At 36.5% G+C, this 13674-nt stretch overlaps 1 protein-coding gene across 7 annotated transcripts in view; it reads left to right on the top strand.

Annotated features, from left to right (window-relative positions):
• LOC131047862 (histone-lysine N-methyltransferase ATX4) overlaps positions 1-13674 on the top strand; it is a 108925-nt gene that overhangs the window by 45783 nt on the left and 49468 nt on the right. For all 7 annotated transcript variants that reach the window (XM_057981649.2, XM_057981654.2, XM_057981652.2 and 4 more), the window contains 7 exons: positions 3115-3220; positions 3379-3478; positions 3739-3863; positions 3963-4108; positions 4367-4471; positions 12067-12134; positions 12250-12460. In XM_057981649.2, coding sequence (XP_057837632.2) covers positions 3115-3220; positions 3379-3478; positions 3739-3863; positions 3963-4108; positions 4367-4471; positions 12067-12134; positions 12250-12460 — 861 coding nt within the window. The remainder of the gene's footprint in view (positions 1-3114; positions 3221-3378; positions 3479-3738; positions 3864-3962; positions 4109-4366; positions 4472-12066; positions 12135-12249; positions 12461-13674) is intronic.

Below are 13674 nucleotides of genomic sequence, written 5' to 3'. Positions count from 1 at the left end.
CTAGTAACTATGTTTTAAATGAATGACTAGTTGGATATTGTGGTGTAGTATGTCTACATCTTAGAAGCAGATATCCTCAGAATATCATGATATATTGGATCTCAAAAGGGCTTGTGATTATTTAATGAAAATGATGTAAGTATTTGAATTTGTTGTTGGCTGAGATTTTGAATGAAAAACTTATTGATATTATTGCAATATTTCTTTTTTTTTCTATAAAACACCGACCTGCAATTTTTTCACCATTCTATTCTGTCTTTTCTGTCAAAAATATGTCTATTTTGCAGGGCTTGCAATATTTTAATGAAAATGTTGCAAGGTTTTGAATTTATTGTTGGCAGTGGTTTTGAATGAAGAAGTCACTGATATAATTGTGATATGTGATATTTTCATTTTTTTTCTGTCATTGAGGGTTTTTGGGTATGGTTTGAGCTAGAAGAATAATTTCTGTTAGTTCTTACTCACCAAATCAGATATATTTGGTCATAATCTGACTGAAGTTCCACCACTTACTTTTAAACTCTCATATGCTGCAACACCCTCACATCTTTCATGATTGGCCTTTATTCTGCCAAATGTTTTCAGAATTCCAAACTGATACCAAATAACAACATGTAAGACTGATTGTACAAGTCTTCTACTTCTTCAATGGCCTCTTCCATGTCTACAATATCCCACAATAAGCTTCTATCAAGTATATCTACCAGGCTGTTAGGATAAATTAGTTTACCCACTTGTTCTAGTAAGACCTACAAACATGTCATCTGTTGGTCTCTTGCTTGTCAGTATTTCTAACAATAAAATGCTGTAATTGTAGATTTCTCCCTTGGTTGTTACTCCCCCTCCTAGCTAATACTCTGCATTCATGACATTCAATAGTGAGATCATGAGTGGCTCTAGAAATCTATATAAAAATAGTGAAATACTCTATTAAGAATTAGAAATCCAGATACCTGGATCTTTGTAACCCACTGACCCTTTGATGGAAATTATTGAAGAGAGCCCACAATTTGTGTATCTGAATTTAACATGACAATTCCAAATCTGTTATATGGCATGTTGCTCTTTGTGAAGAAATGCTTCTCTAAGCCTTCTAGTTGAGATAAATTCAAAAACTAAAGCTTTGAACCTAGTGGTTATTTATGAAATCCTACTGACATTGCAGCGTTGAACCTTTCTTAAGACCTTGCATTCAGCATTGAAACTCTTATGAGCTTCTTCATTGTGAAATTAAGAACCTTAAGAACAAATCTCTACCATCTCTCAGATCTTGTTTGTAAATCAATCCAAAGTTGCTCACTCCAACCAACTTGCTTTCATTAAATCCATCAGTTCATTAAAATATCTTCATAAGAAATTTTCAAGTGCTCCAACTTCTGCAGAAAAAACTCTCGGGAGATCATCTATTTTCAAAATGCATCTCCACAAGAAACCCAAGTGACCAAAACTAGGCAGCATACCACAAAAGCACTGGGACTAGAAACTGCCACAATCACTGTTTTGTGTGCACTTAAATCAGCTATCTAAAAGTTAATGAGAAAAATCCATATTTGTAATTCATGGGCACACTCTCTTTTACTTTCACTCTCTCACTCTCTCTCTCACTCTCTATGCACTTAGGATGGCATTAAATATTAAAAATATCAGTTCTCTCGTTTTTTTTTTCTGTTGGTTTTTAATATTATCCCAAGAAATTGAATATATTTTTATTCTTTGGTCTGCCAATATGCTCCCAAGAAAGATAATTGCTTCTATGGCCTAGATATTGTGGTTTGTTTCACTAAATCCACTCTTGGCTAATGAGGACTAGCAGTTGTAGATGCCAAAATTATTGTCTCTGGGATCTTGTTTTGTGAAATGATTATGCTTGAAGTTACAAATTGCTTGAATTTTTTTGTTATTGCTTCTCTACAGTAACCTTGTTCCTATTTTGATTTTGGCTCATGTTAATTGGTTTGTTAAATTGAATAAATTGAAGCTTGTTTTCTTGTAATTGTGCTTGAAATGTTACAAGTTTGTTGTTCCAATGGCCACCAAACATTTACTATGGATTTTTTCTGGGTTATTAGCTGTGTTCGACAGGGATGTGTCCCTGGTCGTCAAACCCTTATCCCTGTCCCCAATGGCGTTTCAGGTACAGTCCCAGAAATCTTGAAATCCTCTAAATGTTTCTGAAACGTTTTCCAGAAATAGGAAAGCCGTGGGGACGTATGGCCGCCTCTGAGATGGTCATGGCTGGGGATGTCTAAGACATCCTTCAACTGTCTCGGGGACAACCAGACGTACCCTATGGAAACTGGTGGTCTCATCATGGTGCAGGGAACAAGTTTATGAAATGAATACTTTTGACACTCTAGATCTTCATAGTGCTTTTAATATGGATGTGAAAGAACTGGTAGTGTTTGGAGGTCTGAGATTTTGATTGTAAGCATTTAGACAATGGAGAGCTCAGTTGTTGTAAGAGAAGAAGCTGGATGTGATCATAGAGCAACATGGTTGTTATAATCACTCTCTCTAACTGGTTTTCCATCTAATACATTCAAATAGATGCGTTATTTGGCTGCTACAGCTGGTTTTTCTTTTGATTGGAGGTTTCCATGGTAAAATCTGAATATTATATGTGTGTTTCTTCATTTGGATGTTTATTTCTCTGGCACAAAGGAGACTTCTAGCATAGTATGTTATTGTTCTAATAAAAGCAGCTAACAGAAACTCAGTGATTCTAAGTTTCTATGACTTGTTTGATGAAATTACGAATCATAGACCTATAATCTAGGATCACTTTAGGCAAAGATCATAGAAAAGGTTGTTGAAATGGTATGAGGACCCAAAAGATAACTCCGAGTTGTAGTAGTGCAGTTTTTTGATAAAGACAGCATTGCACACAAAGCAGCATCAGCTACTTTGCAGAAACCTGTAAAGATAACTCTAGAAAAATTCTATCAAGGTGAGTTAAAGGACTGGGGAGGGGAATCTCAAAATTGTGGTTGGAGTAGCTCAGCACAAAGTAGAATCATTGTTGGGTATATATAATAATATAATTTTATCTGTCATTATTGTCACTTTGCATGTATTTGATAACTTTATCAGGTTGGTAATTTTTATGCTTTACAGATAAATCAGTTATGTGAAGCTGGATATAATGGTCTTGGATATTTTAGCCCTGAAGGGCAAACGCCTGTGAGATTTCGGGAGCAAGAATTAGCCAGATGCTTGCTAGGTAAGATTTTTGACAGATGCTCTACCTTGTCCAGGTCAGCCTTACAGGCTGAGTAAGAGATCCTGAACATTCTTGCAAGCTTATTTATCTCAACAGTATAAAATATTGAAGATCTTGCCAATGGAAACTAATGTTATTTTATATTCATATCATTGCAGAACCATACAAGCCAATAAAAGTGAACTGGACATCTGAAAGGTGTGCAATATGCCGGTGGGTTGATGACTGGGACTACAACAAAATCATTATTTGCAATAGGTACTGTGCAATGACCATATCCTTAAGTCTGGCATTCATGTTGAATTGTAATAGTTGAATGCTCTAATTATAGGATAAAATAGAATATACACTGGAAAAATACATAAGGTCTCATTTTCAGCATCCCAGATCATTATATGTAATTTTGATCTCTAATTTATTTCTTCTTAGAAGAAGTGTCTACGATGAACCTGTAAGGTTTTTTTGGGACAAAACTTAGGCCAAGGAAATAATGTCTAACACGTAAGTTTGAACAACAGATGTCAAATTGCTGTCCATCAGGAGTGTTATGGTGCCAGAAAAGTGGAAGACCTTGCTTCATGGGTTTGTAGAGCATGTGAGACACCAAATATTATACGAGAATGTTGCCTCTGCCCTCTAATGGGTAAGATATTCATATTGATGCTATCTGTTATTCTGAATCTGTAGATCAGATGGGTTGAAAGACGAATTATATTCCAACAACTGTGTTATTTATTTTCAGGTGGTGCTTTGAAACCTTCCACCATAAGTCAGTTCTGGGTGCATGTTACCTGTGCTTGGTTTGCAAGAGAGGTATCATTTTTGAGTGATGAAACAATGGAACCTGCAGACGGCATTTTAAAAATTGATGCAAGATCTTTTCAAAAGGTTTGTTAATATGGGTTGTCCTGATTTATTCCTGATTATTTCTGCATAGCATGCTAGGATAGCTATTTATCCTCAAATTTCCAGGTAGAATAAGCAGCAAGAAATATTGATCACAGTTAAGCTTTCCTAAAGGAAAAATTGCAAAAGAACAAAAATATAAGAGCTATCCTTGAGAGTTACATACAAGAGCAATGTCTTTGCAATGCATTGCTATTAGCAATTTCTCCAATATTTTTTTTTTTCACTTTTGAAATGTAGGTGTGCGTGATCTGTAAGCAGATGCATGGATCATGTATACAGTGTTACAGATGTCATACAGCATATCATGCCATGTGTGCATCAAGAGCAGGCTATCGTATGGAGGTATTTTATGCTGACAAGGCTTTTGACTGAATGAGCAATATACTGTTAATTGAAGTTGATTTTAGATAACTTTTGTTTTAATATGCTAATTTTTCAGTCAACTTAAAAAAAAATGAGTGTTTCATCCTACAAATGTTTCTTATGCATTCAAGGAGAATATTCCATCTAAAATATGCATTTCTGAGTGAGATTTAATGTTATATGATTTGTTTTTACTGTCCCCAATTGTTTATTCAATCACTGAGTAATGGCTGAGAAGGGTATATCTAGAACTGTTCTTGAAAGGTTATCAAGATAAATTCTAGAACTGCTCATTTTTGAATTTTTTTTTGGGAGGTGATAAGAATGCTCAAAGGAGGGGAATTTAAAGCTAAGTTGCTTGTTCGGGTATGGGAACTGAAAGCCGGTATGGTGGTACAGGAATATACACACACACACATACATATGTACATTTGTATGGAAAATTATAAATTACAAAAACAGTGATACTCATAATTGCCAAAAATAGATTATTTAAATACTTCATATTCAAAATTTGCAAAAATGACATTACACAATGGAAATTCGAAATAGTGTTCCATGGGTGTTGGGGGACAAAGGGCCTAAGTTTGGGGACGGTAGCGGGGGGGGGGGGGGGGGGGCGGTGTTGCTGATATAGTTATACATATACTTATAGTACTTGAAAAATTATTTTTGAAAAGATGTATGTATAACAGTTTAAGAATTACATTTCAAATGAAACTATAGGAAATTACTAAATTAGTAAAATTATAACATAGCAAAATTTGAAATACTAAATCTAAATACCAATATTTTTATGCTAATTGCTAAATAAAATTTGACAAATGAAATTGTCAAATTGGAGATTTCTATTATATCGAAAATCTGAATATGTGATGTCATATGAGATATCACAAAGTCTATAAAGATGATTACATGATTCATCATTACAATGAGTAGCAAATACAAATACTAATACCAATAGCATTACAAAAGATAAAATGCCAAAATGTCTAAACTCAAAATGTAGTGAAGGGAGGCCTCTAATCATCTGTGAACTCCTCATCACTGGAACTGCTGGAATCCTGAAGGTCAAGATCCCTCAAGCTCACACCAACCAGTCCTGCATCTGAAGTGGTAGGATCATCCTCATCAATCTGTGAAGGATCCCCTAGCTCTACATCCCATCGTGCCGCTGGACTCTCCTTGTACACAAGTGTCTTGCAGTCCATGAGATGCAAAGCACTGTGTACAGCCACAAGCTTCTCTGCTCTCTTAGAGGTAAGTCTGTTCCTCTTAAGAGAGTGGATGAAGCTATATGTAGACCAGTTCCTCTCAACAGCTAAAGAATTGGAAACCTGGGATAGCAGACGGATAGCTAGAGTGGTGGTCAAAGATTTCAAGCCTAACAGTTCCACCACAAAAGTGGGTCCTCCTATGTCATAGTTTTTATATCCATCTTTGCCACATCCAAATAGCCTCTAAGAGTGGCAAATTTTGTCCACTCAGTACAAATTATGCCGGCATCTCTAGAATAAGGCATCTTCTCTATGCACCTAAAGAAACCCGCCTTCACCTCATCATCCTGAATCGGTGTCACTCTACCCGTTCTAGCCTTGTACCACTTAGGATTCAAGGCAAAGGCAGCCATGTGCAATGAAGTGTTCAACTTCTCCCATCTGCGTTAAATGATTGGTCGGATGTGCTCACTGTAGAATGCTAGAGAGGGGTCCTTCACTCGCACAACAACCCTCATCTGGTCAAGCATAGAGTCAATGCACTCATACACCTCTCCAAGGTTAGGTGCATTCCCATCCCTATATTTGATGACTTGGAATACTGGAGAAATGATGGAGACAATGTATTTCGCATCAGTCCAAAACACATCACTCTTCACTATCTCCTTCACCCTTCTTCCCTGCTCTGTCTTGGCCTCGACCCACGTATTCCACTCATTAGTCATAACCATGAGTTGCAATGCCTCTTGCAACTCAATCATTCTCTCTAAGAGAATGAAATAGGATGCATATCTGGTCTCAACTGGTTTCAAGAACTCCTTTGCGAAGGTCCTGAAGAGTGCATGTGAAGTGTGGTGGTTGCAGATAAACATCTGCACATCTCTCGCATCGGTGACCACTCCTCTAATCCAGTTAACCTTTTCCATGTCCTTGAGTGCATTGTTCATGGCATGCACACAACATGGGGTCCACCAAATATGTCTGTAGGCTATCTCAATGAGTCTCCACGCTACTCTACACACATGGGCTGCATCTGTCACTACTTGGACCACATTTTGTGGCCCAACCTCCTCAATAGCCTCCTTGAGGACCTGAAATTGAAAATTAACATCTTTACGATGCCTTGTACAATCAACTGCTCTAGGGAAGTTTGGGCTCTCTGCACATGTGACCATGATGTTGATGAGTGGACTATGGCTAATGTCCGTCCACCCATCCATAACAATGCTGCACCCAGATGCCACCCAACATGTCTTCATCTTCTCCATCAAAATATTGATCTTGGAATAGCACCTATCCAAGATCGAGGTCCTCATTTTTGTCTCACTTGGTGGCACATAAGATGTTCCTCCCTTCCCCACCATAGCCATCATCTCCCTATAATAAGGAGACCGTGTAACATGAAAGGGGATGCCATTGGCAAAGAAGAACTTGCCAATGGATTCATCTATCTCATCTCTCAGCTGCACATTAAACATATCAGCTATGGGGTTACTCTGCGATGTCTGCAACTTGTGTTTCCCTATCCCCCTACCAGGCATGGCACTAGAAGTGGAAGCGGACGGAGATCCAAACATCATTCCTCTCGTCTCCGAAGCATGAGGAGAAGTATGTGTCTTCTACTCTTGAAGCAAACTGTCTGAGAGGAGATTTGGGATCATAAGCACCCCTAGCATATTGTGCCAACAACTTTGAAGGGCAACCTGTACTAGTTGGTGCACTCGCCATGGAACTAGATTGGGCTCCAGGATCAGCCCCATGGTCACCCCCCTCATCCTCAGGTTCAAATTTTGAATCATGTTCACTATGAGTATGGATTTCCGTCTCATCCTCACTCATGTCTTGGGAGCTCATTGTGAAAGTGACACTGCATTTCACAAAATAAAAATAAAATCAGCCTAGTTTAAAAAATTGAAATACAAATTTGAAATTTCAATTTTGAATATAAAATTTTAAATTTACAATTTATAATTTTATTATTATATTATTTAAAAATGAAAATAAAAATAATAAAAATTAATGTTGAATCTTGAGGGCAAAATGATGAATGATGAATTCATCATTTTGCCCTCAAGATTCAACATCAAATCTGATTTTGAGATGAATAAGAAAAAAAAAAACCAAACAAAGAATTGAAAAATGAAAATCAGAAAAATCTGAAAAATGCAACAAGAAACCCTAGCTCGAACTTAAATCCTAATAGCGTTCTCATCTTTCTACATACCCCAATCAAGGTAAAAAAAACTCAATTTTGTCTTTAAAAATCAAATTGTAGCCAGGAGATCAGTCTGAAATGATTGAATTGCAGCGCTTGGTAGACTAGATCAGACCTGAAAATGATATAAATGACTCAGACATTGAACTTGGAACAATACTTAACCCTAGGGTTTCTTGAAATTAGCTGCAAAGGATAATCTTGCCTCAAAATCAGGTCTACAATGGAGTTTTGATCAGTGTTGATGGTCTGATTTTGGATCAGACTTGTCTTGAGGATCACTACAGGCCTGGTATAAATCGATTTTCAGATCTGCTAAAAATTCGAATTTGCTTCAATGCTGCTTGATGTTTGCCTTAAATTGCTTCGATGTTACTTTTAAATGCTTGACTGAATCACCTTCTTTACCTGGGTCTGCAGGTATGATCGAGTTTGATATAATGTTTTGAATGGTTGAGCAAATGAAATGCTCAACCCATTCTTACATAGGCACCTGCAACGTCAAGGGTGGTGTCTTTTCAAATTCAAGGCCAACTAAAACAAATTGCTTCATTTCCATCTTTTGGCGTTTCTTCTCCTATGGACGACTTGAGATACCTTGCTTACGATTTCAAACCTTGGCACACTTTGCTTGGGTGCGCTTTCTATGATCAATTGCACAAAGGGGAGCGCAAATGGTGTTCATTTGCACAATTTGCTTACTTGGGTGCATTTTCCACCTTCATTTGCACAATCAAGGCGCAAAAATTATGTAGTCTTGCTCAAAGTGTTGCTTGCTAGGGCACATTTTACCTTCTCATTTGCACAAGGAGGGCGCATTTTGAGTGTCTATGTGCACAAAATTAGTACTTAGGCGCAAAATAAGCTTGTGCGTGCACAAAACCAAATGTTGATCAAGTCCTGGCTTGGGCGCAAAATTGACCTTTTGCACAAAGCCTAAAGTGCATTTTACCCCATGTCTTGCACAACTAGGGCGCAAAATGCATGTGTATGCACAATGAGAGATGTGAACATCAAGTCATAGTTTGTAATAAATTCAATATACAACTTAACTGGAGGTTGTATGGTTTTACTTTTAGTATTAGAGGATAGAATTTTGTTTTAAAAATTGCATTTCATGAAATCAGTTATTCTCAAGAGTAGAAGTAGCATTTAGCTTTTATTTTTTTCATGTAATATCTTTATAAAAAGTCTGTGCCTTTTTGTACTTGGTTTTGTCAATGGTAATTCTCATGCCTGCATTTTGATGCAATTGCTATTCATTGAGTATTCAATGTCATTGTTATCCCAAATTTTTTATTCACTTGATGACATTTTACTACAACTATCTTGCATATAAATGTTTATTGAGATGTATTGTTGTATATGCTAAGGCTTAAATTGCTTTAGTAATTTGCAAGCTTTGTATTGCAGATGAGCTTTAAGGTGTAGCTTGTGAGTTGAGTATTAGCCTACTCAACTCTGTGTGCTTTCCCAACTTATTCTCTATTTTTAATTGAACAGCGTAAGCATGTATTTGTCGATTAGTTTTGAGTCAAAAAGATTAAATGATTTTGCCTAATGTTGAAAGAGTGCCATAACGTTTTACCCTAGGCAAAACTAAAAAGAAAATCCATTTAGATTTTATTTAGCATGAATGTAAACCACCCAAAAAACAATTGTAAAGATTGTAGATTGCAGCTACATATTGTCTGGTTTTAGGTTTGTTCTTAATTTGCATGGAGCTTCCCTTTCCATTTTGAAGATCTGTTTTTCTGTTTTGTGTCGCATTGAAAGGTCTGAATTACAATGCTAACACATACATATAACTTGTTCCTGACAGTCAAATGTGTTTTGGAATTGAGGATGTATAAAATTTCTAAGTTACCGGGTTCGGCCCCCTAGACCCCTGGTACTGGTCCGGTACGGTCCGGGTTCGGGGTTCGGGTTCGGTTCGCTTGTGGTTCGAACAGGGTTCGTGGTTCACAGGCCTGGTTCGAACCAGGGCGAACCCAAGAGGACCCAGGGTTGAACCCAAGAGGACCCAAGTCGAACCCAGGGGTCTGACAGCCCAAAAATGGATTTTTTTTTTGCAAAATTTAATTTTTTTTGAATTCCACCTCATAAAAAATTAAAATTCCAAGAGAGAAGCACAAGTCTGTACGAAAGAACAAGTCAGAAAACACAATTCCCGTACGGGAGAATGCACCTTGATCAGAATTTTGACTTCTTTGGCCTTGTTCCTGACGTCTTAAAAAAGCAGAAAAATGATGCACGCCATGGAGTTCCGTGTGGGTTTGAAGGTTGTAATTTGGTGTTGGCGGCGGGGGTGCTGCCCCTCGACCCTGCAAGGGGCTTTGCCCCTTGACCCCGCTGGGGGCGTTGCCCCCGGACCCCGCTAGGGGCGTTTCCCCAAACCTCCATTAGAGAATCCATTTAATGATCAAACTTTAAATTGTTGAAAGTTGAAACAATGATACTTGAATATTTTATCATTTTGATATTAAACTTGATGTATATGATGCTGTTATGGTATGATCATGATGCTATGATTACAAGTTTATGTTGGTTTTGTTGTTTATATGATGCTATGTGACATGCTAATCTTAATTCATGCTTATAGGCTGCATATATATATAATTTACATGTTTTTGTACTAACGAACCCAAACGAACCCAAACCCCTTTTCAAAATTTTGCCGTACCAGCGTACCGGGTTCTTCGAACCTGAACCGGTTCCCGAACCCGAACCGGCAACTTAGTAAAATTTCTTTGTTTGTTGAGTAATTTTCCTAGTATGACTAAGTGAAAAAGCTGTTCCTTAGTTAAGTGCAATGAAAATTTGATCAAAAGGATTAAAATTGTCCAGAAACTCAACGAATAATGCATTGGTGATGGTATGTGAAGATGTAAAAAGGGTTTTCCAAGCATTTCTTGCAATTGAATTAGTTTCCAAGTTGTCCTATCTAGCAGCATTAACCGTACTAGAATAAAATGTTATCCAAGTCAGCCATGTCAATATGGGCAAACAATAAATAATCCAAAAATCAAATATAGGTATACTCTATAGTGTTGGAAGGTTTTTCTTAAAATAGGTTTCTCTTGAATTTAAATGAAGGCTCTGTATATTCATTAACTTTTCGTTTAGTTTGATCATTTGTGATGCTTTGGAGTGTTATGTTGCAATTGCAAACTTCTTGGCAAATTCATTATAATTTCTCAATGTCCGTTTCTTTATGTCAATAAAAGTCCTTGCTTGATTTTGATTCAGTTGGTTAGGTGTAGACCAGATAAGTCCCAACAAATTCAGTCAAGGGTACATGGTGCATTGATCATTGCTTTATATTCTCTTGTTTGTACCAAAAGAAAAACAAAAAATATTAAAATGTTGACCCACTTGATTTAATAACCTATATTTAATGCTTTCTCATATTTTCTAGATTTTGTCCATAATATCTAAGAGTTGTGTGGAATCCTCATAAATTTTATAGAATCTAATCTGCATCCCTAAATTCCATACATTCTCATATTTGCTTTATCTTGTTTTAGCAAAACGAAAAACAAATACTCAGCAAGGACTTGGCAAAGACTCGACAACTTAGAAAGTACAAAATGTATTAAATAAAAAATTAACATCTTAAAAGAGAAAATACATAGTTTAATAGCAAAGAAAACTTGTGAAAAACGCGTTTCAACCAGCATTTTACCTGTGTAGGCATTTTTGTTTTTCATTTGTCTATAAAAACTCGTGAAGCAAAAAAAATAGAGTACTCAGTAACTCAGAGAGTATTTGCAGAGTTTGCAAACTATGGTTGTAGCATCCAATCTACATTTCTATATTTCTAATATGAAAATTTTAATATTTGAATTTTCAACAATGTTTTGATTGAATAAAACGAAGTTATTAAATTTTCAAAGAAAAAAAATTTAATAAAAAAAGTGACGTACCCTTGTCTCATTAAGGTTAGTATAGGTGAGATGTTCTCCTGTAAAACCATCCAGGTCATCAACATGATGCCTGCCCTTTTTCTTTATACTAATTGATTTGGCTTGTGCTCTGACAATTAAAGAAACTTCCATGTGGCACGATTCTTATGGCTCTCTTATTTTATATTTAGTCTAAATTATTTAGCAGATTCTCATAATCATTTATTTGATGGTCAGATACATTGCTACAATGGCAGGAATGGCAAGCAAACAACCCAATGGATTTCATATTGTGCTTCACATAGGTGAGCTATTCCTGTCATACATGCTTGTTCTAGCCGCAAGAAGATTACAGGTAACTTATAGTATCATTTATTTGGGCTCATATTCTGAAGCATTATATCTTTTTATTTTCTGCAGAGCTCCAAATCCAGACACAGTTTTGATTATTAACACTCCAAAAGGCACGTTTTCAAATAAAACCAAATTACCTGTGAAGGGAGGCAGGAGCGTTTCAAGTTTAATTGTATTAAACGATCCAGCTGATGAATCAGAAACTGCAACCAAAAATTTGAAAAGTGAATTTCCATCGGCGTCTAGATGCATGCCGTTCAATCCCAAGGATAAAAAGGTATTTGATGATAGGAATGTTCATTGAATAAGTACAACTTACACTTTCATTTCTTGTAACTCTGGGTGCAGTAGTTTATGTATTAAGACTAAATTTAGAAATATTTACAAAAATATATTTAACAAATAGTATTTAAAGTTCCGGATAATAACACACTAATTTCTGGAGAGAAATGAACTATGAAACATAAACCCTTTATGTTTGGGGTCTAAATATATGACCAATCATGCTGAGACAATTCTTGGGAAATGAATACAAGCATGGGCTCCTTATCGAGATAAGCTGATAACCTGTCATATAAGCCCTAATCTCTATTATGAAAACTTTCACTTCTCTGTGAATCAACCAGTAATGCAAAAAACACAAAGTTGTCTGGAAATGGATTGGATATAACTATTTTTAATGACATCTTATATTGATACAACACAAACACACATGTAAAATAAACCAAACAAAAAGTAGTATGAAATTTAATAATAATAAATATAATTTAATTAAACAATCAATAATATATATTTAACAAATATATTTATATCAATAAACTAATCTTAATAAAAAAATCTTAACAAATTGAACATAAATCAATAAAATCTTGCTTTGCATTCATGCTTCCCCTTCCTCCTCCATAGTTTGTTGCTGCTATATGATACTTCTTAGAAATATTTCCTCATTGGATGTGGCAACGACGACTCTTAACCAATGTGACAACGAAGGCAGTCATGGTGGGATCAGATTCAAATTTAGCTCCATGTTGGTTTCATCCAGAGAAACGAGAATCACTAGAAATCGTCGAGTTTGGGCGATTTTCGAGTTGAGTCAGGCTGGGCGAGTCTAGGGGGCTTAGACTCGGACTCGACCGAGTGTGGGGCCCAAAATCGCCCAAATTCGGACTCGGCGATTTTGGCAGAGTTTGGCGAGCCCTAACTCCCGAACTCGGCCGGCGGCATGTAACTTTAAGTTAAAAAAACCACTTCTAATATGTTTCAAATTGATTATTTCTGGTTTATATTTTGCTTTGAGCCTAAAAGTGAACTTCATTTCATTCATTTGGCAAAATAGGAGGAGAAAGGTGAGTTGTGAGGAGAAACAATAGAAAAATAACACCCTGCAAGGGGTGCTGCCCCTTTACCCCAACTTGGGGGCACTGCCCCCAAATCCCCGTCATAAAATTAGGGGGGAAACTGCGCTGATAAAAGTAGGGAAATTTTAACCTC

The sequence above is a fragment of the Cryptomeria japonica genome, chromosome 3 (genome assembly GCF_030272615.1).
Source record: "Cryptomeria japonica chromosome 3, Sugi_1.0, whole genome shotgun sequence".
In the NCBI taxonomy this organism is placed as follows: domain Eukaryota; kingdom Viridiplantae; phylum Streptophyta; class Pinopsida; order Cupressales; family Cupressaceae; genus Cryptomeria; species Cryptomeria japonica.
This window is presented reverse-complemented; position numbering and strand designations above follow the sequence as displayed.